This window comes from Capronia epimyces (genome assembly GCF_000585565.1).
Source record: "Capronia epimyces CBS 606.96 chromosome Unknown aczIQ-supercont1.1, whole genome shotgun sequence".
NCBI classification, from domain to species: Eukaryota; Fungi; Ascomycota; class Eurotiomycetes; order Chaetothyriales; family Herpotrichiellaceae; genus Capronia; species Capronia epimyces.
The window spans coordinates 383,513-407,265 of NW_006912904.1; the positions used below are offsets into that span (position 1 = coordinate 383,513).

A 23,753-nucleotide genomic window follows, 5' to 3' on the forward strand; every position below is an offset into this window, starting at 1 on the left:
GGTCGCTGTTGAAGCTGACGACGTGACTCTCAAGGCAAAGACATTACCACCATCATGACTTTCTCGGTGAGCGGCCTCGGCCAGGCCATCACCCACGACTACTCGATATGGATCATTCCTGCGATCTTACTGGTATACGGGCTCTACGTGGTAAGTGCTGGTGCTAGCGGTCAGGCAGCTGAGCCGACCGTCCCTGACTAACTTCTTGGGCAGTGGTCAACGTCGACGGACATCCCCAAGATCAAAGGTATTCCCGAAATCCCCGGGGCACTGCCCATCTTTGGCCATCTGCTGGCGCTGGGAGAGGATCACGCCACGGTGTGTGAAGGGTGGTGGCGCAAGTACGGTCAATCGGTGTTCCAGATCCGACTGGGCAACACTCGCGCCGTGGTGGTGAATTCGTTCGAGGACGCAAAGGAGATGCTGGTGGGCCATCAGAACGCCGTTATCGACCGACCGACGCTGTACACGTTCCACGGGGTGATTTCGTCCACGCAAGGCTTCACCATCGGGTCGAGCCCCTGGGACACGTCGTGCAAGAACAAGCGCAAGGCTGCGGGCCAGGCGCTGGGCCGGCCGGCGATGCGAGGATACTTCGACATGTTCGATCTGGAGTCGTACTGCATCGTGCGCGACCTGTTCCGCGACAGCAAGAACGGCGAGGTCGAGATCGGCGTGCGGCCGTACATCCAGCGGTACGCGCTCAACACCACGCTGACGCTTTGCTACGGCATCCGCATGGACAACGTGTACGACGAGATGCTGCGGGAGATTCTGCAGGTGGGATCGGCCATCTCGCTGCTGCGCTCGGCCTCGGAGAACTACCAGGACTACATTCCGATGCTGCGGTACTTCCCCAACAACGAGAAGAACCGGCGGTCGAAAGAGCTGCGCGACCGACGCGACCGCTACCTGAACTTCCTGCTCAACAAGGTCCGCGACATGATCAAGAAGGGCACTGACAAGCCGTGCATCAGCGCCGCCATCCTCAAGGACCAAGAGACCAAACTGACCGGCGTCGAGGTCTCGTCCATCTGCCTGTCGCTGGTGTCGGGCGGCTTCGAGACCATCCCGGGCACCTTGACCTCGTGTATTGGGTCGTTGTCCACCAAAGAAGGACAAGTCTTCCAGGAGCGTGCCTACGACGACATCCGCCGCTACTACCCGGACCTGGGCGCCGTCTGGGCCAACAGCTTCCAGGAGGAAAAGGTGCCGTACGTCAACGCCATCATCAAGGAGGCCGCGCGCTACTACACGGTCAGCGCCATGTCTCTGCCACGCAAGACCGTCACCGAGGTCGAGTGGCGCGGCGCAAAGATCCCGGCCAAGACCATGGTGCTGATTAACGCCCAAGCCGCCAACCATGACATCGACCACTTCGGTCCGACCGGCAATGTCTTCAACCCAGAGCGCTGGCTGAACGACGACTTTGTCATGAATGCGGCCTCGGCGTCGTCCACCGTCGGACCGGAGGAGAAGCCCGCCCAAGGTATCCAGCACTTCTCTTTTGGCGCCGGCTCCCGGGCCTGTTCCGGCCAGTTCATCGCCAGCCGCCTGCTGTACACGGCGCTGATTCGCCTGTTGTCGTGCTACAAGATCGTGGCCAGCGACGATGAGCCCCCCAACACCGACTATGTCGACTACAACCAGTTCAAGACCGCCTTGGTAGCCATCCCACGCGACTTCAAGGTCAAGCTGATCCCGAGACATCCTGAGAGCGTGATTCAAGAAGTCATGTCCGACGCCAAGGAACGTACCAAGGACTACTATGTCGAAAGCAACTGAGTGAGGAGTAGCAAGGTTGATGGACATTCGACTAGAAGAGTGTGCCACAGCCACAGCATTTCCGAGGCAATTTCTTGTTCTTGTCGCATTTAAAGAAGATAGCATAGTACCGATGGTGTGATGGGAAAAGTCTACTGGGTACCAGCAGTACAGCAGGACATGGGATATTACAGTATTAGTGATATTGGTAAACGGTAAGACTGCAGGGAACTTGAAGGTGGACGGGGAACCTGATAGCATGGACATTGACCTCGACCTTGAGAGATGACATGAATAAATGAATGAATAGATTCCACACACGGATTCCTTGCCCGTCTACAGTACCAAAACTATACAAATACACGTACAAATAGGTACACATGCACGTAGGCTTAGCCACCCCTGTCCATGAAATCAAGTTACTCCGTAGGCGTATAATGTCCAGTACGGATACCACCCCAGCCCAGACCCAGACGGGCTTTTCCGCCCTCATCTCATCATTCTTGTATGTGTCAGTGTCCTGGTGGCTTTAGGCCGTGTACGTGCCGCTCGCTTATCTTATACGGAGTACTGCTACTGTGTGTTGTGTCTCGCTGCGACTGCGACTGCGGGCGATAAGAACAGATCCGTCCAGTACTCAGTACAGTATCCGTACATAGTAGTGGTTTGTGGCCGACCTGTGACTTATGACTAGTCAGCTCAGGTCCGACGCTTTCCTCTCTTCTTTCCTTTCTTCTCATTTCTCTCCTGGAATTGACCTTCTGTGAGTGAGGAAGAAGATAAGCCTATATGAGCCTGGATAGGGTATAGGGCATACGGAAGGGAAGGGATAGGAATCGATATTGATATTGGCATTGACGTTGGTTACGATACAGAGCAGAGTTCGCTGGTTGAAGGTTCGGTCGTAATCGGTTTCTGACACTGAGGCCTGAACCTGAACCTCAACCTGAACCTGGAAGTTGAGAATCCCGTATTCCCGGCGGCGAGACAGCAAAACCGAACAGAGAACCAAGACTCCTGGCAATCTAGACAACAGTGTATTTGATATCTACCACATTAGGAGCATCGAAGACGGATCTTGAAACTACACTTTCAGCAGCATCAACGAGCAATCTACAAAATCATCATCACGGCCGTTCCCTTCTCCCAAATCCTGGCACGGGTACCATGGCACCAACACCGTCTCAACACCTTCCATCCATCGATGTCGATGTTCTCATTGTCGGCGCGGGCCCGGTCGGCCTCAACTTGGCTTACCAGCTGCGCCGGTACTCGTCAGGTCCATCCCAAAGCTCGAGGGTAACTCCGATATCGATCCATATCATCGAAAAGCACCCCAAGCCAGTGCAAGAACACTTCGGCCGTGCCGTCACGTTCTGGCCGCGGTCCATGGAGATTCTCGCCCAGATGGGGCTGGCAGACCAGATCACGCAGCAGTGTGTCGCAGTGCGCTCGTCCGCAGCCTACGACGCGACGGGGAACGAAGTCTTTGGACGTGGATGGAGTTTCCTCGAAGGCATTGAGGACACGCGGTTCAAGTTCGCGAGTGTCCTTCGACAGAAATTCGTCGAGGACATTGTTCGCGCGAAACTGAACGAGCTCGGGGTCCAAGTCAGCGAGATGCGCAAATTCGTCGGCCTGGAGGTAGATGAGTCCGTGCCGCCGGGAGAGATGGGCAGAGTCAAGGCCACCATCCTCGACATGTCTGGCGGCGAGGGTCACGACAAGGAGTATACGGTCAGGTGTCGATACCTGATCGGCTGCGACGGGTCGAGGACAGTGGTCCGGGGCGCGGCCGGGATCGAATCCGACGGGGACAGGACCGAAGACAAATGGGTGAGAATCGACGGAGTGTTGAAGAGCACCAGCATGCCCAAACCGCGGTCTTATGGAGCCATCGAGAGTCCCATCTACGGAAACGTGCTTTGGATCCCGCTCGACCACGGCGCCACCCGCATCGGATTCGCCCTGAATGAAGACCGCCGCAAGCTGTACAAGGAGCTCAACGAGGCCGTCTTCGTTCAGGAGGCGAAGCTGTCGGTGAAGCCGTTCGAAATCGAGTATGAGCGAGTCGACTGGGCAAGCGTGTACAGTGTCGGCCAGCGCGTGGCGAGGACCTTCTGGGCCAAAGAGTCGGTTTTTGTCGCAGGCGATGCTGCTCACAGCCACAGTTCCGGCGCCGGCCAGGGCATGAACGCCGGAATGCACGATGCCGCCAACCTGGGCTGGAAACTGGCCCTCGTCTTGACTGGCGTCCTCAAACGCGACGTGCTCGCCACCTATGACCTCGAGAGACAGCCGAACGCGAAGAGGCTGATCAAGTACGACGAGGACATCAGCGTCCTGGTCACCGGGAGACTGCCGAAAGGCTGGACGGGAGATCCGAACGAAGATCCGAACGTTGTGCTGGGGAGAATTCTACAGGAAGCGAAAGGGTTCAATACCGGCCTGACCATCGGCTTCGACCCGAACATTGCTGTCCTGGGGGACGATGGTGGCCAGGACGAAGCGGTGTTGGCGAAACGCACTCTCGTCCCGGCCCCGGCCATTCCCGGATATCGAGCGCCAGATGTCCAGGTGCTGACTCCTGCCTTGTGGGAGCCCGTCTGGCTGCAAAGTCTGATGCCCAACCTGGCCAGATTCTACGTCCTGGTCTTCGTGGGCAAGTCGCCAGAGGCGAAAGCTGAGTTCATGGAGCTGAGAGCCGACCTTCAGAAGAATCCTCACTTGAAGCTCGACAAGACCACCCAGCCCGAATCCAATGGCACCGGCACCCACCTAAACGGCTCGTCTTATCGATCGTGGCCTGTTGACTTCCTCACCATACTCCCTGACAAAGTTGGCAATGCATGGTTCGAGCTTGGAACAGACCCTGTGGGAAGAGTGTACTATGACAACGACGGCGTCGCTAACCGCCGGTATGGCGTCAGCGACACCTCAGGGGCAGTGTTTGTTCTGCGGCCAGATGGCTGGATCGGCGCGAAATTTCCTCTGGGATCGAAGGGCCTGGTGGATGCCATTGATGCGTACTTGGGCGGCTTGCTTCTTCGGTAGTTGGTAGTGGGGAGATGAATAACGATGACATTGCAAAAACACATAGTATTAGGAATCGTTCAGTAGGATGCGTATGTAGATCGGCGTTGTGCGTGGGTGGATGTCTGGAGAAGTCCCCGATGGCAATGCCACCCCAGCATCAACGGAGATGCTCGTGCAGACCCGTCAACATGCGCGTTGCTCTTCTCCGTGTGAAGCTTGACCCAATAACGTCCATCCTGTACGGAGTACGGAGTATGTACTAGTATCAGCCCGCGAGGCGCTCAGCGATAAGCCTCCACCAAGGCGGTGGTGGGGAGTTCAAGCCGACATGAGATCACTTCTTGACTCTCGTCGGCCTCGTGGTCATGGGCTGCAGGTCGTGGTGCACGATGGACAGCTTCGACCTCCTCGTCATCAACGGTCTGGTGGTGACGGCGTCAGACACTGCCAACTACGACATCGCCATCAAAAATGGCAAGATCGCGCTGCTGGCTCCTCCAGGAGTCCTGGACGTGAAAAGCGCGAAGAGGGTCATTGACGCTGAGGGCGGATATGTTATGGTACGCACTGAGAGTACTCCGTATTCGGTCGTAGAAATGAGCCTGAGCCTGAGGCTGACCTGCTGCTAGCCCGGTGGCATCGATTGCCATGTCCACCTTGAAGAACCGGCCCTGTTTGGAGGGAAGGGGAGGAGTTCTGACAACTTCGAGACCGGTTGGTGAGGTGCCGAGGGACCTGAATCCCGACTGACAGATGCAACAGGGACAAGGAGCAGCATTTGTGGCGGGACAACAACAATTGTGTTTGTGACATCTCTCTCTCTCTCTCTCTTTTCTGTTCTGGCGCGTACAGTACTCCATACTCACAGGTGTCTCGGCAGAGCCTTTGCTCCTCAGCCCAAAACCGAACCCTCTCTCCTTCAGGTCCTCGAAGACACTCATGCCAGAGCCGAGGGCAATTGCTATACCGACTACTCGTTCCACCTGCTCGTGGGCCATCCGGGCGAGCAAGCACTGTCGGAATTCCCACGCCTTCGCGAACTCGGCATCTCCTCGCTCAAAATCTACATGACCTATGCGGCGTTGCAACTGCGCGATGACCAGATCTTGGATGTGTTGCTGGCCTCGAGAAGAGAAGGAATTACAACCATGATCCATGCCGAGAATGGCGACGTGCTCAACTGGATGACGAAAAAGTTGGAGGAGAGACAATTGTTCGCACCCAAATACCACGCAACTTCGCGCCCGCAGATTGTCGAGACCGAGGCCACAAATCGTGCCATTGCCCTGGCTGAGTTGATCGATGCGCCCATGTGAGTCGCGCAGCGTAGTGCTATCCCTTCTGCAACGCAACGGCTAAACATCACCCTCGCAGCCTTGTTGTCCACGTCTCTTCCCCCAGCGCCGCGGCTCACCTTCGAAACGCCCAGACGCGCGGACTCCCCGTCTATGCTGAGACATGCCCGCAGTACCTCTTCCTGACCCGAGCGGATCTGGACAAACCCGATTTCGAAGGTGCAAAGTGTGTCTGCTCTCCACCTCCTCGCGAGTCAGCCAACGATCATGATGCCATCTGGCTAGGGCTCGCCAATGGAACTTTCACCGTTCTATCCTCGGACCACTGTCCGTTCATGTTTGATGACTATGAGAAGGGCAAGAAATCCATCATCAGCACAGAGTATCCGGAGGGGCGATTTAGCGGCATTCCGAATGGCTGCCCAGGTGTCGAGACCCGACTGGCCCTCACCTTGAGTGCCAACCGGCTCCCTCTGCAGAAATTCGTCGAAGTGACCAGCACAAATGCTGCGCGGTTGTATGGGCTGTATCCTCAGAAGGGTGCCATCTTGCCAGGGGTCAGCGACGCCGACTTGACAATCTGGTATCCTCCTGGGAAATTGGGCACTTTCAACCTCACAAACTCCATGCTCCATCACAATGTCGACTACACTCCATTCGAAGGTATGGAACTAAACCAGTGGCCCAGGTACACCCTTTTGCGAGGCGAGGTGGTTTGGGACAGGGACGGAGGTGGCTTGCTGGGTAAGAAGGGCTGTGGCAAGTTCGTGGCACGGGGGAAGAGCACCCTCCCTGGGCCTACCAGAGAAGGAGAGTGGGACGTTAGTACATTTTGAGAACCCGTTATCAGGATTCAGGACAATTGTACAATTGATTTCATTGAGACTGTAAGGTTCACTGCCCTCCGTACTTAAACCTCATCTTTACAGCCGGACATGAATTCGTTTTGTTAGGCCCTCCGCCGCCAATTCATACAATGTGTGTTCACTTTTCACTTGCTCCATCTTTCTCCCCTGAGATGGAAAAGCAGGCCAAGTACAGTAGCCGAGGCACCAAGTTATCGAACGACAAACTGCCCTACACAACATATCATGTGACAGACAGACGGCGTCGATGCTCAGGTCTATGATCTGTTGGATGGCACTGAAGGAGAGTATTCGACTTGTCCAAAGACGTAGGCTTGACGTTTGTCTCCAATGGTGCCAGCTTGATTGTTTTGCTTGACATGTCCACTCATCTCGGGGCTGTTGCCAGTGACGCCGAACTTGGTGGGAGTTCCAAAATAACCAGAGTCTCCAGCTTTGTTCTGTCCAATGATGCCAGGATGACACGGTGACGAAATGGTAGAAGCCCCATGACTGAAGCCAGTGGCACGAGGAGAAAAGGTGTAGCCTGCCATTGCACCAGCAGCGAGACCAGTGTCACTCGAGATGGAAGCGCGAGTAGACAAACTGTAGCCAGAGCTGAAACTCACACAGGCAGTGGGACCATCTGGACCAGCCGATGGGTGGCATGGATACAGACGAGATCCAGGGCAACTAGCTCTGGCCATGCTAGGAGAGTTGAAGGTGACAACTGCATCGCCTGGATGGCTGGAGTCGCTGTCCGCAATGCTTCCATCGAGGAACTTGTCAAGAGACCCGTGCTTGAGATTGGTACTCTCTTGAACTAGATCGCCCAAGTTGCTGCCTGTGGAATGATTAGATGCTGGCCCAAACATTTGAGGTTCATCTAGTATCTAATCTTACGTTGACCCAAGTCAATTGCACCTCGACGAAGATAGGGATTGCTGGCCGGAGATTGGGGCATTTGATAGCTCTCATAGGATCCTTGCCCATGTTTGCCTTTGCGTGCACCATACACCTGACCATACGCTCTTGCTAGATCACGATCCTTTATGTTGCCCTCTCCACCGGTGTTCTTGAGAATACAGTTGTAACAGGGATCTTCGACTCTGATGTAGTCGACTGGTTGCCCAGGGCATTTGAGACCTTGGACAGGGGCACTGTACGAGCAGCGAGGTTAGCACCGTCATATCGAGTGAACAGAAGCTTTCCTAAAGGTGCCGTGAGAGGATGTTCGGGAATCAACGTACTTATTCATGTTTGCAATCTCATAGTTTGGAGAAGGGCAAGTCTTCTGTGTGGTATGACCACAGTTCCACAAGAAGTGTTGGCACATCTTGACTAGGCAGAGGAGCCTTGAAACTTTTCAGGACGAAGATTTCGGACAAGTGGATGGACGTACACGCAGTCGGTCGTTAAGTGACTGGCTCAAGAATGAAGGGTACAGCTGGCTTCCTCGAGGTAGACCAACATGAGTCTAGCAAGAATACAGTCTGCACTCTGACGTGAGTAGTGAGTAGTCGACACTTGAACAGAGCAAGGAGATCGAACAGGTTGTAGCGACAACTATTTAATGGCTGTTTGAGCGATGGAGGCCAGGAAGGATTGCTTGTGTGGTGAAGGGAGCGTGTGATCATTCCTCTCGATAAACTATCGTCGAAACAACACATGTAAACAAAGTCGCGTCCGACCTTGACTGAGTCACGTTGTCTCGAGCAGTGTTAGTCCTCTCCTGGGTGCATCAACAGCAGAGTTCTCATTCTTCCGAGCTGAGGTGCCAACTATCTGGTAAACAGCACCACCAACAGCAGGGTATTGAATTTGCAGGTTCGGCGAGAAGCACTATGCTCTGCAACCGCAGCCAGCTCTTCATGTCAAGATCGTGTCTCAATGTCACGGTCCTCGATCAGCTTCGAGAGCACCCGGTTTTTGAAAAACAGCATCTTCCCTTGACCAATCGTGATTGCAGAGAGGCCGCCGTTTACCTACCTACCCACTCCCACGCCGACAACACCTACCTACTCAGAAAGAGATCTGCCAAAGAACAGTCATGCAGAACAGACGCACGCAATGTCGCATCCATCCTTAGATCCCTCGCCTTAGATGTTCGACCCTCATGCAAAGGGGCAAAATAAGACGGAAGATTCTATAAAGATGATAAGGGATCAGACGAGAAGACACCTCAAATACCTACAAAGTATCCATCCGCTGTCGGAGCACGGTCACCCAGTACCAACCTGGACCCTGGGGCGGTTGTCCATCGCACAGACAAACTGGTTTGACCATTACCTGGCCTGTCCTTCTTCAAAGAAGGTACTATCTACCAGGCTGGTATGGCTGAATGCTGTCAGGCCTGAGACATCAAACGCCACCCTAGAATGCTTGCCAGGCAACATCTTGATTTTCGCGGGCTGATGTGAGCTGAGTCGTCTTTGATGCAGATGTGGTTTGAACGTGGAGATTAAGAAGCGGCTGCTTTCGCGCGGACTATCGCGTGTATGATTACCCTCAGGCAGAACGAACGGCTGGTGGTTGCTGAGAAAGCTTATAAAAGGACTTTGCGTTGCATCTACAGCAGGGGCGAGAAAAATGGTTCGCAACGGCGAGAGCACAGGGATATTGTTCGTGTTCGGACACTCACTCACCATCCAGACCATCTACAGACTTCTCCGCTGAGGGGCCGCAGCCCTTTGAAGGAGTCAACACTAACCGCATCTATTCGACTCAACAAGACCCGAGTGTTTGACAAGTTCACAATCCTTCCTCGAGTGTTGGCCCATAGCGATTACGTCCTCGACCCGGGATATCTAATGTCGGCATTCATACCATTAGCATGAGAGAAGCCTCAGACGTTACATCACGACGATGGATTTATACAATTACTCGTCCTAGACTGCCATTTGGTGCTGCGATTATGGTGGCCTTGAATGAGTACACGGCCACCAATGGTAAGCCCCCGATGCGATCATGAGGCGGGTGGTTGCTCATTGGTGACAGGTGCCACCAGAATTGTGCCTGGATCTCACAAATGAGATGGTAATCGTTGACCTACGGAAGAAGAGACAGTCCCGCCCCGAGGGCAGAGTTGTGTACCTTGTCAGTACTGTGGCATGGTGGCGGTGCCAATGTGTCGGATGGCCCTCGACAGAGCGCCACCGTACAATATTGCAACCGCTACATTCGCCCCAGTGAGAATCAGATGCTAGCAGTTGATCCATAGAAACTGGACCAAATTCACCCACGAATTGTCGAGATGATGGGTTATAGACATATGGAGCGATTCATTGGATACGCTGATGGCCTGGGGCTAAGGGGCCTCCTAAGCCTCGTCGGGCGGCTACAAGGATGAGTGGATGACAGCGCTCCAACGTTTGCGCACGAAGCCAAAGGTTCGAAACTGTAGGATGCAAAACAATGTATCGGCGCCACCTGGCTTCTATCTCACTAGGTTGCCACGAGACAGTGGGAATCTCGGGAGACACGCCATGTTCATCGCTTCCTTGTATTTGCGAAGGGAGGACGCGTGTGATATCTGATCACTTGTGCCGCTGACGTGGTTGTCAAGAAACCAGAAACCCGTAGCAAACAAAAGGGGCCATGGGCCCAGGCACGCAGGCACAGGGCCGAAATGACGTCTTGTCGAAGCCTCCCATGCTGTCAAATCTCGGCCCAAAAAGTGAAAACGTGGGATGTGTTGTAACAGGTGCATTCGAGTGGCTGCAGTGGCGCGGACAGCTTGAGCTTGACAGATGGTGAGGCGGAGGAGAGTGCGCCTGCAGTGTGCTGAGTGAGGGCGCAGGCTCTGACTCCAAGTTGTCCAGATGTGTATTGCCAGACTGACTCAGGTACTTGTAGACGCTGACTCAGCCCCGCACCACCTACTGATGCTACTGGTGCTAGGGGTGCTAATTGGTGCTACGGGTGCTGCTAGGTGCCTACTACACTGACTAGTACCACCTACGCAATTGTTGCCGCCGCTGATTCGGTGGCAGCTGATGGTCCAAGGCTTGGAGCTCGGGCTTCGGATGCGCAATTCAAGTTCAAGTTTGTTTGGCTCGCGCGCCTCATGCGCTTCTTTCGTTGGCATTCTTCCCTCCTCTTCCTGCGCCCGGCCCTTACTACCATCATACCATCGTACCATCATCCCACTGCTCCTAAACCACTCGAGGTCTGCATGCAACCTCAACCTCAACCTCAACCCCAGCCCCATTTCCTTGGAGTCGCCTGTCGCTGAGGGGGGAAATCCGTCCTGTCGCCTTGGGCCTGTCTACCTGAGCTTTTCGGAAGCCCGTGCATGCAAACATCGGCTTCCCAAGAGTGCGACTTCACACTGAAGCCGGCACTCGCAAACCTCGACTCGAAACCCCCAATTTCGCCCTTCGTTGCTCTACCTATGACCCGTGCCACCTACTATCAAACACCTGCTATCCTCACTGCGGCGTGCAATGGCTTCGTCGCGACCAGATGGTCGCCGTGACAATGGCGGCAGCAGAAGCTCCGATACCGAGCCTTTTCCTGCGATGCCCGACTATTCCGCAGCCGGTCCCAGCACGAACACATTTACGACCACCACAACCACGACGACAACCGTGCCGTCTCGAGGGACGCCTTATACTATCACCTCGACGCAACCTTGGGCTCAGGCTCACAACCAACCCTCAAACCAAGTCCCAGTAACCGTGGTCACCCCACCTGATCAAACAACCTATGCCCCTACAACGAGAACAACCGTGTCCATTCCTCAAGTCCCAAGGAATCGGCCGATTGGCATCAGAAGGCTACCCTCCGCGACTTTCAGTCGTGCCCGCGATGGAGATGTCACTCCGGGTACTGTTAGTGGGGATGTTAGCAGGTCCTCCTCGCTTCGAGGACGTAGCAGTTCGGCACCACAACATGCCAATCTCGATATCGCCGGCCCGAGCGGTGGCTCGACAAGACAAACTCCAAGAAATTCGCTCCTTCCCACCGTAACAGAAAGCAGCGCCGGTGGTCGAGACACGCTAGGTGAACCCTCCCCCAGCGGGACCAGCAGGAGACGCAGTGTCGGCAATGCTGCACGATCTGTCCTTAGTAGGTTCAGCGATCATTCTCGAGAGCGTGCGGAGTATCAAGGGGAGGAATATGGTTCCGATGTGGTAGACCTGTTGGACGTGCTGGGTGAGTGGTGTAACATATCTGTGGCGAAGGACATTGGACTGATTGATCTTAGACCCGGAGGTCTCCACGTTGACCACATTGACCAATGTTCAGAATTCATTGTTCGTTCCAGATCTAGGCAAGTGGCTCAACCGAAGGCCGACATACGAGTTGAGTCGCCCGTCTACGGTGAGAGGACGGCGTGAGACGATGGAAGAAAAGGCCACGCCCGGTCTGTTGCCTATTCCCAGTGAAACGCCACCGGAGGAGGAACTTCCCGGAGAAGTAGGAGAAGAGCCGACAGGTACCGGTACGCCCATGCAACGGACATGGTCATGGCAACGAAAAGCAGCGAATCTGGAGCGCACCCACAGTATCTCGTCCGTCGTGTCAGAATCCCACTATGCCGTTCTACCCCATGGAGTCAGATTGGATGGGTGGACCGACGAGGACAAGGAAGCCCTGGACGACCACGTTCGACATATGTTGCACTCGAAACGGTCCAAATTCAAGCAAAGCATGGTGGCTTTCGGCAAATATATCAGTAAACGTCAGTATTTTCCTGCTTGTATTGGCGATGCTGGTAACTAACACGTGGAGCAGCCCTTGGGTTTTTCGTCACACTCTATGCGACTTTAATTACGCTGTTTGGTCTGGCTTGGGTGCTGTTCTTGATCGGTGAGTTGCCCGTGTCCGGCCTCGGGAATGTGGAGACTAATAATGGTTCCAGGCTGGATCTATGTTGGCCACCGTCAATTCTACATTGAAAATATCATTGATAATGTGCTTGTCGCCCTTTTTGCCGTCATGGGCGATGGGCTTGCACCATTTCGGATGGTCGACACCTACCACATGATCTTCATCGCCCACTATCACCACCTGACGTGGCGGTTACGACGAGAAAAAGGCCTCCCAAAGCTGCACGACCATAACGACCTTCCTCGTCCGCTTGAAAAGGAAGTGGATCCCGAAACTGGCAACCCTGAGGAATCCGAGTTTTCGGTCCTGAACCGCAAGCAGCAGCAAAAGTTGATCCACCACCAGGCCAAATTCTCCAAGTCGCACTCCTTCTACAAGCCACATGAGACGGGCACGCATTATGCATTTCCGCTACGACTACTGGTGGCCATTGTGGTACTGTTGGATTGCCATTCGATGTTCCAAATCGCCCTTGGCACATGCACGTGGGCCATTGACTACCGCACACGGCCTCAGGCATTGACGGCTACAATTCTTTCGTGCTCGATTACCTGCAACATCACCGCAGGTGTACTAATCGCCGTTGGCGACCGCAAAACTCGAAAGAAGGATGTGGCCGAGATGTTGAAACGGCAAGAACTGACCACGGCTGCGATAGAGAAGGTGGAAAAGCATAGAAGGGAGAGAGAGGAACGGCTGCGGCAAGCAGAGAACCAGGAGAATTTCGAGGTAATTGATGAAGAGACAGCGGAGCAGATGAGGTCGGAATCGCGTCCTCCCCATTAGGCGCCCTGCTCTAGCGGCCATTGTGCGACATACCGGGGCAAGGCGCTGGAGGGTGCTGCATATATATTTGACACATACTTGGACTATTTGTCCACCGTGCGGTGGTGCGATCGTTACCCTACAGGCCGGGTCAGGCTTTGATTCTCCATACGGCAGGATTGAGTCAAGTATCTGGATATCTATTCAGAAGTGGTCCCGACTTGTGCATCTGTGATCTGTTATTTCCACGATAGAGTGGCATTGTTCAGATAGAAAAGATCAGAGTGCTGCACAACATGGCCCGATTTCGTAAGATATCAGGCACCGGCCCTTGAATCATGCTCATGCCTTCAAAGTAGTCGATCACAACATCACCGCCGACGGGTCGTCGAGAACTGCTGCATGTCACGTGACCTGTTCCCACCTCAGCCTTGTCTACAATCATCGATCGGCCTGACGTCATCCGGCTCGCGTCCCTGGCCAACATGAGTACAGATGGCCACCAATAACAACGGCTAGGATGGCTAGAGTTCAAAAAGATCCATCATGGTCATGATCATGGTGCTCGTGCTTTTCGTTTGAAGGTTGAAGACTTGTCCAGACTCGCTCCATTTCTTCCTCCTCCTCCTTCTCCTCCTCCTGACCTACCCCCGCATGCTTCTCTCACCTCGCTGGGAAGCTGTCGATACCGTCTATAGTTGTTGTTGTCGACCTGGGATCACTCATCGCAACGGCGACGGGAAACGACATACCTACAAGACGACTCCTCTCCACTTCGGTCTAACAATCTAATATGGCTTCTGAAATACTGCAACCCTTCTTGGGGGCATTGCAGGCCTCTCTGACGGTTCTTCTGGACATTTTCTACGGCGTGCTTGCTGCTCAATTCGGGCTTCTGGACGACGATTCCGCCAACGCCATCTCCCGCGCCGCCATCAAAATGTTCCTACCTGCCTTGATGTTCACGCGAATCGGCTCGGAAGTCCACCTCGAGTCTGCCACCAGGTATCTCCCTATTATCGGTGAGTACGGTCCGATCTGGCGGTGTGCCCAGCCTCAAGGCCACATGGACTGAGTAGCTCTAGTTTGGGCGATTGTGTATCATGTAGCTGCCATCGCCGGAACTCTCGCAATCTCACGCATGTTCAAGCTGCCCGCGTGGACGACCCCGGCAATCTCCTTCAACAATGCCATCTCCATGCCCTTGCTGTTGGTGCGCTCCCTCGAGGTCACCGGTGTGCTTGAGCCGCTGACGGCGAAGAGCGAAAGTCCATCCGCTGCAGTTGACCGAGCAGAGTCGTACTTTTTGGTTTTTGCCATGGTGGCCAATGGAATCGTCTTCGCAGTGGGCGGAAATCTTTTGGGCAAGAATGAGAAAGACCAAGATGATGGGGAGAATGGGCCGGGCGACAGACATGAAGATGGTGAGTCTAGCACAGATGACAGAGAACCCGGGCATATATACTACAACCAAAGAGGTAAATAACTCATGCGCGAGTATAGGTGAAGAACCAACCGAGCATACATCGCTGCTTCCAAACTCTGCAGTCCGAGCCGAAGAGAGGATAGGTGCAAAGGCACACAATAAGGTCAACGAATACAACGACAAGCTTCCGCCTTGGGCGCAGAAGACGCTCCGGTATTCGTCCAAGTTTGTCAACGGACCTTTGCTAGGGGCGGTGCTTGGGTTCGTTGTCGGACTGGTTCCGTGGCTCCACAGGGTCTTCTTCAATGATACCCAGCAAGGCGGATACTTGAACGCGTGGCTCACGTCCAGTCTGAAGAATATTGGCGATCTGTTCGTTGTCTTGCAGGTGGTCGTCGTCGGAGTGCAGCTGGCCACCAGCCTGCGCAAGTTGAAGCAGGGCGAGGAATCGGGGCCCGTGCCGTGGGTGCCGATGGTCTTTATCATCGTTGCAAGGTATTTGATATGGCCAGCGTAAGTAGTACTTCCAGGGGATCTCGTGGCCGTTGTGGAGTGAATCCTGCAAACCATAGCTAGACTAGACTGCTGACCAGACTCTTTGACTTGTGCAGGATCGGGATTGCAATCATCGGGGCCTTTGCAGCCAAAACCAATGTCTTCGGAGACGACAAGATGCTCTGGTTCACCATGATGGTGATGCCAACTGGCCCGCCTGCCATGAAGCTGCTGGCGTTGGCTGATACAAGCGGCATCGATCAAACGGAAATCATGTCCATTTCGAAGCTTTTGACGGTACGTGGTTTTGACGGCTGAATTTAATTGGAGCAAGAGTTGTCTGACATGTTTGGTGTCTGGTTTAGATTGCACATGTCGCCGCACCCCTGAGCTCTATTGCCGTGGTTGGAGCCTTGAAGGCCGTAGAAATGATCGGGGGAAGTTCGTAGATTTTTGAATGTTTCGAGGAAATCGGCCGTCGTGGCCCTAGCCGTGCTTGAAAGGGAGGCCACGAAGGGCTGCTCTAGCGTCAAGTCCAGTTCTGCTTTGCTCTGCTTTACTGGAGTTCATTCTTGTGAAACCTTCGTTTCTCTGTTGTTTTGTCAAATGCCAGTATGCCGTCACCGTCCCTTCGTTTTCTTTGACTGGAGTTTGCGCCGTTCTATATGTCCGCCAATTCGTGCTGTTATTGCGTATGTCTTGCCTGCTCTTTGGCGTAGAGTGGATTTATAATGAAGGTTCCGTTCATAGGCAGTCAGGTACGTTGTACTGGCTGGACTGGTTGGGCTCGATGAAATCTCTGACCTCATTCAACTGCTCGAACCTGGTGTGAAGTCTAGTCCTTCCTTCCCTCAGCCTTGCGTCGCGGCCAGGCTAGAGTCGGCCGAGAGGGTGGGACTGCTTCGTGTCTGGACGCGGCTGGCCACCCTGCAAGGCTGAAGGGCAAAGACTCAGCTTGAGGGTTTCTGTCCTGTCTCTCGCCCAGCGTGATATCTTAGGTGAGATCGATAGACCCATGTAACCACAGTGTAGTGTCGATGTCATGAACTTCGTAGGGTCAACATTGTCCTCTCTTTGTGGAGATAGCATAGACTTCTTGGATAGGACCGAGTCTGCTGCTGTGTATGATGAGCCAGGCTTACCATAGTGGGCGTGACTCGAGCTTAGGTCCACCATCCTGCGTGACGAGGCTGCAGCTGCGGGTGCGCAATATATGGCCATCCAGATCCAACATTCACTGCACTTGCACGATCACATGCCCTCCTCATCTTCACTGCACCATCACATGATCACCCTCACGGCCGAAAACCCATGTTTATATATTCGACATCCAAAATACTGTTCAATTCCGCCGTTACCAAAACTCCAGGCTGTGTACCGGGTCACCCACTTCCACGAGGCATAAACCTCTAGAGTGCTGGCTTTTAGGTGGTCTGGGTGAGTAGTTTCGGTGATGAGGAAGGCCTCTCGTGGTCTTCCCCCTAGTTGCTGGGTCTCAGGTTCAACTGACGTACCGGACAAAAAGCCACGACTTATACAGTGGCTTCACTTCCCTTGCACCACAGCCCGCCGTGCTTCAAGGAAAAAGTTTACCCTTCCAGTTGTAACCACGGAAAAAAATCCCTTAGGGGGTTTTCACTTCCCTCGAACCGCCTTACTTCCGAGTAAGTCGTTTCGAGGAAAAAGTTTTTTGCTGCTGAGTGGAAAGAGGGAGGGTGGGATTTGGATTTGGATTTGGGTTTGGGGTGGACGCCCGTGCCAACAAGATACTAAGCTTATGGTTTAATTTCACAAGTAGAACAAAGTCTTGATCAGATATTGCAAGTTGTTTTCCTAACACGCATTCCCTCATAAGAGTTAAGCCGCCCGATTAGTGTAGTTGTGGAATTTGTTAGGCCCCGGATTTTCGAGCCACTGGTCTGCAAGTTCGAGGGCATCGTCCATGAATTTGTTCACATCAAAAGCCTCGGCCATGCCTCTTTTTTGCAGCGCCTGAATAGCAGCAACGGTCCAAGTCACACAATTCTGCTTCGGCGTCGCATCTTTGATCGGAAGCGGAACTTCGTTGAGAATAGCTTCGATTTCAGAGTCTGTAACATCGCTAGGCACTTTCCCAATCATAATCCTCCCAATCTGATTACCGCTGTGTAAGTCATCGACTTGCACCTTTGTTCGAAACACCCAGTCGTGGTTTGGATTAAGGTCATGGTGAGTCGTTGCATCTGGCATTGGACCACCGATACGTCATAAGCCACTGAATCACGACCTTTGAGTTTCTTGGGCTGGATAAGAATTCCCCAGTGGTAGGCGGCATATCCCAACTGTGTTCTGTTCACTCGAAGAGAAAGTTTGTTACGGTGGTGGATTGTGATGGAGACTCGGGGTTTGTTGCTCATGTTCCTGTAGAGGGGTCAGCATCAATGTGACAAAAACGGAGAAGAGATGTGCATACACCGAATCCGAATCTCAGTCTGATATAATACTCGCTGGGCTATGGCTGTAGCCTGTCTACTCCCAACCTCAAGACAGTATTCGTAGTATAGATATAGGACACTGGACAGCGCAGCCGACGTAGTCTCCGTATACTAGTACACTAGTGCTGCTAGTAGATGACTAGTTGACTAGCATCTGCACTACAACTGTTACGGAAGGGCTGCCGCGGCGGATTGGCGCCAAGTCTACTTACTAGTACTACCACTACGTGACCTACCAACGCGCCTAGACAATTCTGATGGCTCTGAATGCTGAGGGATCAGAGGGCTCTACTGTCATCGCCCTTATCGGCGCAAGTGCCGTACTAATATTGCAGGTGAGCAGCCGTTGGCGACATCTCCTGGTCTGAACCCTTTGCGATAGTCTCGCTTACCTTTCTACAGGCCATGGCTCTTGTCATGCGCTTCCGAAACACTAGAGGATCGCTTCGTCTCAACACCTTAGGCAGAGGCAGCTACTCACCCACGTTCCTATGACCATCCCATCATGCCAACATTTGAGCGAATAATATCTCTTTTTCTTCGCGCTCGGCTTTGGTTGGGCAAGAAACGCTATCCTACATTCTTAGGACCGAGCGTGGTGAGGGTGAGCAAGACCCGACTCATCAAAGGACCGTGTCAATCGCCGGAGCTGGAAGGCTTGAGATATGTCGCGCAACACACCTCCATCCCTGTGCCGAAGGTTCATCGAACCTACCGCGTGGACGGATGCCTCTACATCGAGATGGAATATATCCCAGGGAACACCCTCCAAGCTGCATGGATAGGCAATACTCTGTCACCCGAGGAGAAGCAAGCTATTGTTCAAGAGCTTGCCGCTTACATTGATCAGCTTCGAGCTCTCGAGCCGTCACAGAAAGAGGTGGTCGCTTCAGCGGAACTTGGACCATGCCTTGACTACCGAGTGGGATTCGATGTCTTTGGCCCTTGACACCCATGAAGAATTCCATTCTTTTCTTCGTGGACACATCTCCTTGGAGAACTCTATACAGTCATTCGGTGAAGGGGTCACCCGGTGTCATACTCGTCAATATCGCTCCTGCTTCTCCCATGCAGACCTATGCGCACGTAATGTTATCGTGCGCGACCGCAAGATCGCTGCCATCGTCGATTGGCAATTCGCCGGATGGTACCCGGAATATTGGGAATACACAAAGGCGCACTATGGACTTCTCAATATGCCTGACTGGTACTCGGAGTTTAAGGATGTTGTAACTAGATATGACGATGAGTTGGATGCTGAACATGCTCTGTGGGAGCGGCTCAACCAACCGGGAGAGGCGCTCAGGATGGCATTAGAAGATGGCTAGGATCTGACCGATGGAATATTCAATAGCACGAATGGCTATTGCTATGACTAGGATCAGCCATGCGGCAAGCCAACGTCAACCCAGATACGGGGCGTCCTCGCGTCCTCTTGCGCGGTTAAGGTGTCAGCCTCGTGCCTGATGTGATGCTGCCTCAGCCTTGTGCCTCGGGCCTAAACACTCCGGCTCCGGCTCCAGGGTCCCGATGACGTACATTGGATGGAGCCCGGAGCCTCGGGCGCGCGAGGCTTTTTAGGCTTTTCCTTTTTCATCGACAGTCGCCGTCGCTCATCGCTTGTTGCTTCGGCAGTTGCAAAAAGACACAACTTCCTGGTCACCAGGCCCATGGAAAACTCTTCACCTCGTATCACATCCCCACACTCCTACTAGGCCTCTTAAACCTTGAACCCCTGAACAAGATGATTGACGGACACTTCTTACTACTCTCCTGTAAGTCGGAATTTCCATTGTGATCTCGCGGAGCGGGGATTTCTTTTGTTCCAACGCCGGCAGCACTGTCTCTTCAGTACATTGTGCATTGTGGCCGTCCATTTCCCTATTACTGCCGCTAGCTACTTTTCTCGTCACCACCTCTTGAGCTTCATTTGCGCCCTTCTCCTTTCACGCCGCAAACGCAACTCCAATCCACGCCCACTACCAACACCAACACCAACATGCCGCTTCCCACCGGCGTCTACCGCGCCGACCAGGTCGGATCACTTCTCCGGCCGCGCGAGATTCTAGAGGCGCGCGAGAAGGTGGCGGCAGGAAGCTTGTCTCAGGCGGAACTTCGCCAACTGGAAGACAAGCACATTGCCGACGTGGTGCGCAAACAGCTGCAGGCCGGACTGCGGTCGATCACTGACGGAGAATTCCGGCGGGCGTACTTCCACCTGGATTTCTTGCAACACTTCGACGGGGTCGAGGTGCAAGGCAGCCTGACGTCGACCAACAAATCAAAGGGCGGGTGGATGCCGCCTCGGCTCGTGGTGACGGGCAAACTGGGCCACAGCAAGCCGATCCAGGTCGACGACTTTTTGTTCTTGGAGCAACAGATCGCGGCGGCGCGGGCGGAAAGCAGCAGCAGCATCTCCGGCCCGGTGACGACCAAGGTAGCGATCCCCAGTCCGACCATGGTGCACTTCCGCGGCGGGCGCGACACCATCGACCGCACGGCGTACCCGTCGCTGGACGAGTTCTTCGACGACCTGGCGCGCGTGTACCAGGAGGAGCTGCAGGACCTGTACGACGCCGGGTGCCGGTTCGTGCAGCTGGACGACACCAACCTGGCGTACCTGTGCGACGAGAAGATGCGGAGCGACGCCGAGTCCCGCCACGGCAGCGACGGCCAGGCCCTGGCGCGCCAGTACGCCGACCTGATCAACCGGGCCATCGCCAAGCGGCCGCGCGACATGACGGTCGGCATCCACCTGTGCCGCGGCAACCACCGCAGCCAGTGGTTCGCCCAGGGCGGCTACGAGCCCGTCGCCGAGGTGCTGTTCAAGCAGCTCGACGTCGACGTCTACTTTCTCGAGTACGACGACGCCCGCAGCGGCGACTTCAGCCCGCTCCGCCACCTGCCCGACCACAAGGTCGTCGTCCTCGGCGTCATGTCCAGCAAGACCGGTCTTCTCGACCAGAAGGACGCCATGATCCAGCGCCTGCACGAGGCCGCCAAGTACTGTCCGCGCGGCCTCGACCAGCTGTGTCTGAGCCACCAGTGCGGCTTTAGCAGTACCATGGAAGGCAACGAGTTGACCGACGACCAGCAGTGGGCTAAGATTCGGTTGGAGGTCGAGATTGCAAAGGCTGTTTGGGGGGGTGCACAGTCATAGTCGTAGTCATAGTCAATCATAGTCACAATCCAAGTCACAATCCAAGTCACAATCCAAGTCACAATCCAAGTCACAATCCAAGTCACAATCCAAGTCACAATCCAAGTCACAATCATAGTCACAGTCAAAGTCATGCTGAAATGTTCAAGGTCAGGTCCCACCGGGGGCAATCAACCTATGCCAGCATGACGCGTTCTAGGGATAGGCAGAAGTACATATACGAGAATGAATGCTAGGAATCCCTTAGAGACCTGTGAGTTAGTGAGTGTAGGTGTGGGTGTAGGCTTGTGGGTGTGTGTGGATGTGTGGACTGAATCAGAACCCAAAGCAAACGCTACTGAATGAATGAATGTATTCGTATCGAAAGTCCCTGACACAACAGCAACAGCTACAGCTAATATCTAACAAATCATCCCAAACTAAACCAAACCATGATGAACTTCGGGTTGAAAGCTAAAAGTCGATATTTGAAAGGTGATATTTGATATTTCAAAGTTGATACTTGAAGTTGATATTGGAAAGTTGATATTTAATATTTCAAAGTTGATACTTGAAGTTGATATTTGAACGTTGATATTTGAACGTTGGTATGTGAACGTTGGTATTTGAACGTTGGTATTTGAACGTTGATATTTGAAAGTTGATATTTCAAAGTTGATGATTGATATTCTTTCTTCAATCGCAGAACACTTTTCAATGTCCTTGATGACTTCGGCCGCCAGTACTCGCTTTCGGTTCCATACGAGTCGCGGAACACGAGTTGGGTGGCGTACTCCGAGGGCTTTTTGTCGAACATGATGAAAAAGTTGTCGATCATCGTGGCTCCCTCTACTGTTGAAATAGGTGGAAATCGTCTTTTGGGAAACCTCGGGCGGCGGCGGTCTCTATTTGGTCGACTGTTGCCAACGAAGTTCGGTGCACTATATATATAGGTTGTGGCGAGAGGTGATTCGTATACCTTTATTTTCAGGCAGTGTCCTTGAACCGCCTTTTCGTTCGGGAACTTCCACCCCTCGCATAGTTCCATGTGGTCTTGACTTTCAAACCGCATGGCGAGTTCTCCCGCAAGCGCCATGTTGCGAGAGAAGATGTTGGCTATGCTCATCCCCATCATCCCGTGGTAGGAAGGGTTGTCTTGGGTGCAAAACCAGCAGGTATGCGCTGGAACCTGGGTGGAAGACATTGTCAGGAGGATGAAAATGTGTATGGAGTAAATGTTCTTCCGTTCTGGAGGACAACTTGAAGTGTGAAAGGAGTTCCGTGCCTTGCACATGGCTCCGCCACCGTGTGTCCCTCGTTGGACCCACATGCTGTACACTTTTCAGTGTCTTTCAAGACCTTCGCTGACCAATGGATCCCCTTTGTTGCCTTTGGAATCTCTGAACACCAGCTGAGTGACATACTCACTGGGTTTTTTCTCAAACACGATAAAGAACGTGTCTAGGAGCGTTGTTCCCTCTACCTGTTGGTAGAGGTGAAAGTCGTCCTTCGGGAATCCACGGGCAACTGCACTCTTGATCTTTTCGGATGTTGCGAGTGACGTTCTTTCAACCACGTATGTGGTTGCTAATGGGGACTCGTATCTCTTGAGCCTCAAACAGTGACCTTGTGTGGCTCTCTCGTTGGGAAATTTCCAGCCTTCACAGGCCGATATGTGCTCCGCCGTTTCGAAGCGGACAGCCAACTCTCCACCAAACTGCATGGCCCCGAGTGGGCGTGGCTTCATGCCTTTTTTGTCCCGCCTGGACCAGGCTTTCATAAAGTCGGCCGCCCCAACGCTGGGGTCGCCCTTGTGACATCGTGTCGCCAACATGAAATTTCCCTCGGTTAGCGCCTTCTGTCTTCCCTCAGGTAGATCCGATCGACTCGACTCGTGCCGTCGTCGTTGCTGAACGCAGTGTTGTCGTGCGTGAACATGATTGTCCCAGAGTATCTGCTCCTCCACCCATCCATCATCGTGCTCTCCTTCGCCATGCACTCGATGACTTTGATTTTGCTGTCCAGATCACTCTGTTGGGTGTCCCTCTGGCTGCTGGTGTCCTGTCGATCTCGCACCATGTTCCAGTCGCCACATATGATGTCGCAGGCTGGTCTTGTGGTGCGGTCGTATTCAGCGGCGGGGGCTTTATTCTCCGCTTGTCACGCTTCGCCCATGCTTTTATGAAATCTGCTGCGCCGACACTGGGGTCTCCCTTGGGGCATCTCGTCGCCAGCATGTAGAAACCCTCGCTCATTGCCTTGGCGAAGGTGCTGATAGGGCGGCCGGTGCCCGTTGGCTCATTTTCTTCCCCTGTCAGGTCTGCGATGGCCTGTGCTTTGCCCTTTTCTTTGGTCTGACTGATGTTTTGGGGTTTCGAGCTTTGCAGGGGCATTCGTCACCACCTTTACCTGGTCGACCTGGATTCCCCCTCAACCTGGAGCTGTATATATATATAATCCCACCCATTCCTCTATCATCGATCCAATCAGTCCAGAGGTCTATATAAGGCGCCAGGAAAGCAAGGCGCTCATCACATAAACGTAAACATAAACAGATCCATGTTTGCTAGATGAAGCACCTGATTCAATGCTGAGACTGAGACCGTATGCTGTAACCAGGATCATTCATGCACATGCCACATCAAAACGCCTGGCTTGAACGCATGCAATCACAGAGTC

General features: G+C 53.7%; 10 protein-coding genes across 10 annotated transcripts; 7 read left to right on the forward strand and 3 right to left on the reverse strand.

The window, feature by feature from the left end:
• Positions 1–54: 54 nt before the first annotated feature.
• On the forward strand, positions 55–1,785 carry A1O3_00150 (uncharacterized protein; the record flags this gene model as incomplete). Its single annotated transcript, XM_007730302.1, has 2 exons — positions 55–150; positions 214–1,785. The coding sequence occupies 2 exons, from the start codon at positions 55–57 to the stop codon at positions 1,783–1,785; spliced, it is 1,668 nt and encodes a 555-aa protein (XP_007728492.1).
• A 1,146-nt stretch (positions 1,786–2,931) lies between these two features.
• Positions 2,932–4,818, forward strand: A1O3_00151 (uncharacterized protein; the record flags this gene model as incomplete). Its single annotated transcript, XM_007730303.1, has 1 exon — positions 2,932–4,818. One exon carries the CDS (start codon positions 2,932–2,934, stop codon positions 4,816–4,818), a length of 1,887 nt encoding a protein of 628 aa, XP_007728493.1.
• A 371-nt stretch (positions 4,819–5,189) lies between these two features.
• On the forward strand, positions 5,190–6,931 carry A1O3_00152 (dihydropyrimidinase; the record flags this gene model as incomplete). Its single annotated transcript, XM_007730304.1, has 5 exons — positions 5,190–5,360; positions 5,430–5,514; positions 5,563–5,602; positions 5,681–6,112; positions 6,175–6,931. 5 exons carry the CDS (start codon positions 5,190–5,192, stop codon positions 6,929–6,931), a joined length of 1,485 nt encoding a protein of 494 aa, XP_007728494.1.
• Positions 6,932–7,218: 287 nt separating this feature from the next.
• On the reverse strand, positions 7,219–8,276 carry A1O3_00153 (uncharacterized protein; the record flags this gene model as incomplete). Its single annotated transcript, XM_007730305.1, has 3 exons — positions 7,219–7,784; positions 7,844–8,100; positions 8,191–8,276. The coding sequence occupies 3 exons, from the start codon at positions 8,274–8,276 to the stop codon at positions 7,219–7,221; spliced, it is 909 nt and encodes a 302-aa protein (XP_007728495.1).
• Positions 8,277–11,385: 3,109 nt separating this feature from the next.
• A1O3_00154 (uncharacterized protein) lies at positions 11,386–13,561 on the forward strand (the record flags this gene model as incomplete). The annotated part of the gene is made up of 4 exons (XM_007730306.1): positions 11,386–12,097; positions 12,150–12,626; positions 12,680–12,754; positions 12,807–13,561. The coding sequence occupies 4 exons, from the start codon at positions 11,386–11,388 to the stop codon at positions 13,559–13,561; spliced, it is 2,019 nt and encodes a 672-aa protein (XP_007728496.1).
• A 772-nt stretch (positions 13,562–14,333) lies between these two features.
• On the forward strand, positions 14,334–15,910 carry A1O3_00155 (uncharacterized protein; the record flags this gene model as incomplete). Its single annotated transcript, XM_007730307.1, has 5 exons — positions 14,334–14,562; positions 14,626–14,964; positions 15,044–15,479; positions 15,578–15,758; positions 15,827–15,910. 5 exons carry the CDS (start codon positions 14,334–14,336, stop codon positions 15,908–15,910), a joined length of 1,269 nt encoding a protein of 422 aa, XP_007728497.1.
• Positions 15,911–17,318: 1,408 nt separating this feature from the next.
• Positions 17,319–17,690, reverse strand: A1O3_00156 (uncharacterized protein; the record flags this gene model as incomplete). Its single annotated transcript, XM_007730308.1, has 1 exon — positions 17,319–17,690. The coding sequence occupies one exon, from the start codon at positions 17,688–17,690 to the stop codon at positions 17,319–17,321; it is 372 nt and encodes a 123-aa protein (XP_007728498.1).
• A 750-nt stretch (positions 17,691–18,440) lies between these two features.
• On the forward strand, positions 18,441–19,263 carry A1O3_00157 (uncharacterized protein; the record flags this gene model as incomplete). Its single annotated transcript, XM_007730309.1, has 2 exons — positions 18,441–18,869; positions 18,946–19,263. 2 exons carry the CDS (start codon positions 18,441–18,443, stop codon positions 19,261–19,263), a joined length of 747 nt encoding a protein of 248 aa, XP_007728499.1.
• A 671-nt stretch (positions 19,264–19,934) lies between these two features.
• Positions 19,935–21,095, forward strand: A1O3_00158 (5-methyltetrahydropteroyltriglutamate-homocysteine methyltransferase; the record flags this gene model as incomplete). Its single annotated transcript, XM_007730310.1, has 1 exon — positions 19,935–21,095. The coding sequence occupies one exon, from the start codon at positions 19,935–19,937 to the stop codon at positions 21,093–21,095; it is 1,161 nt and encodes a 386-aa protein (XP_007728500.1).
• Positions 21,096–22,416: 1,321 nt separating this feature from the next.
• A1O3_00159 (uncharacterized protein) lies at positions 22,417–22,797 on the reverse strand (the record flags this gene model as incomplete). The annotated part of the gene is made up of 1 exon (XM_007730311.1): positions 22,417–22,797. One exon carries the CDS (start codon positions 22,795–22,797, stop codon positions 22,417–22,419), a length of 381 nt encoding a protein of 126 aa, XP_007728501.1.
• Between the last annotated feature and the right edge of the window lie 956 nt (positions 22,798–23,753).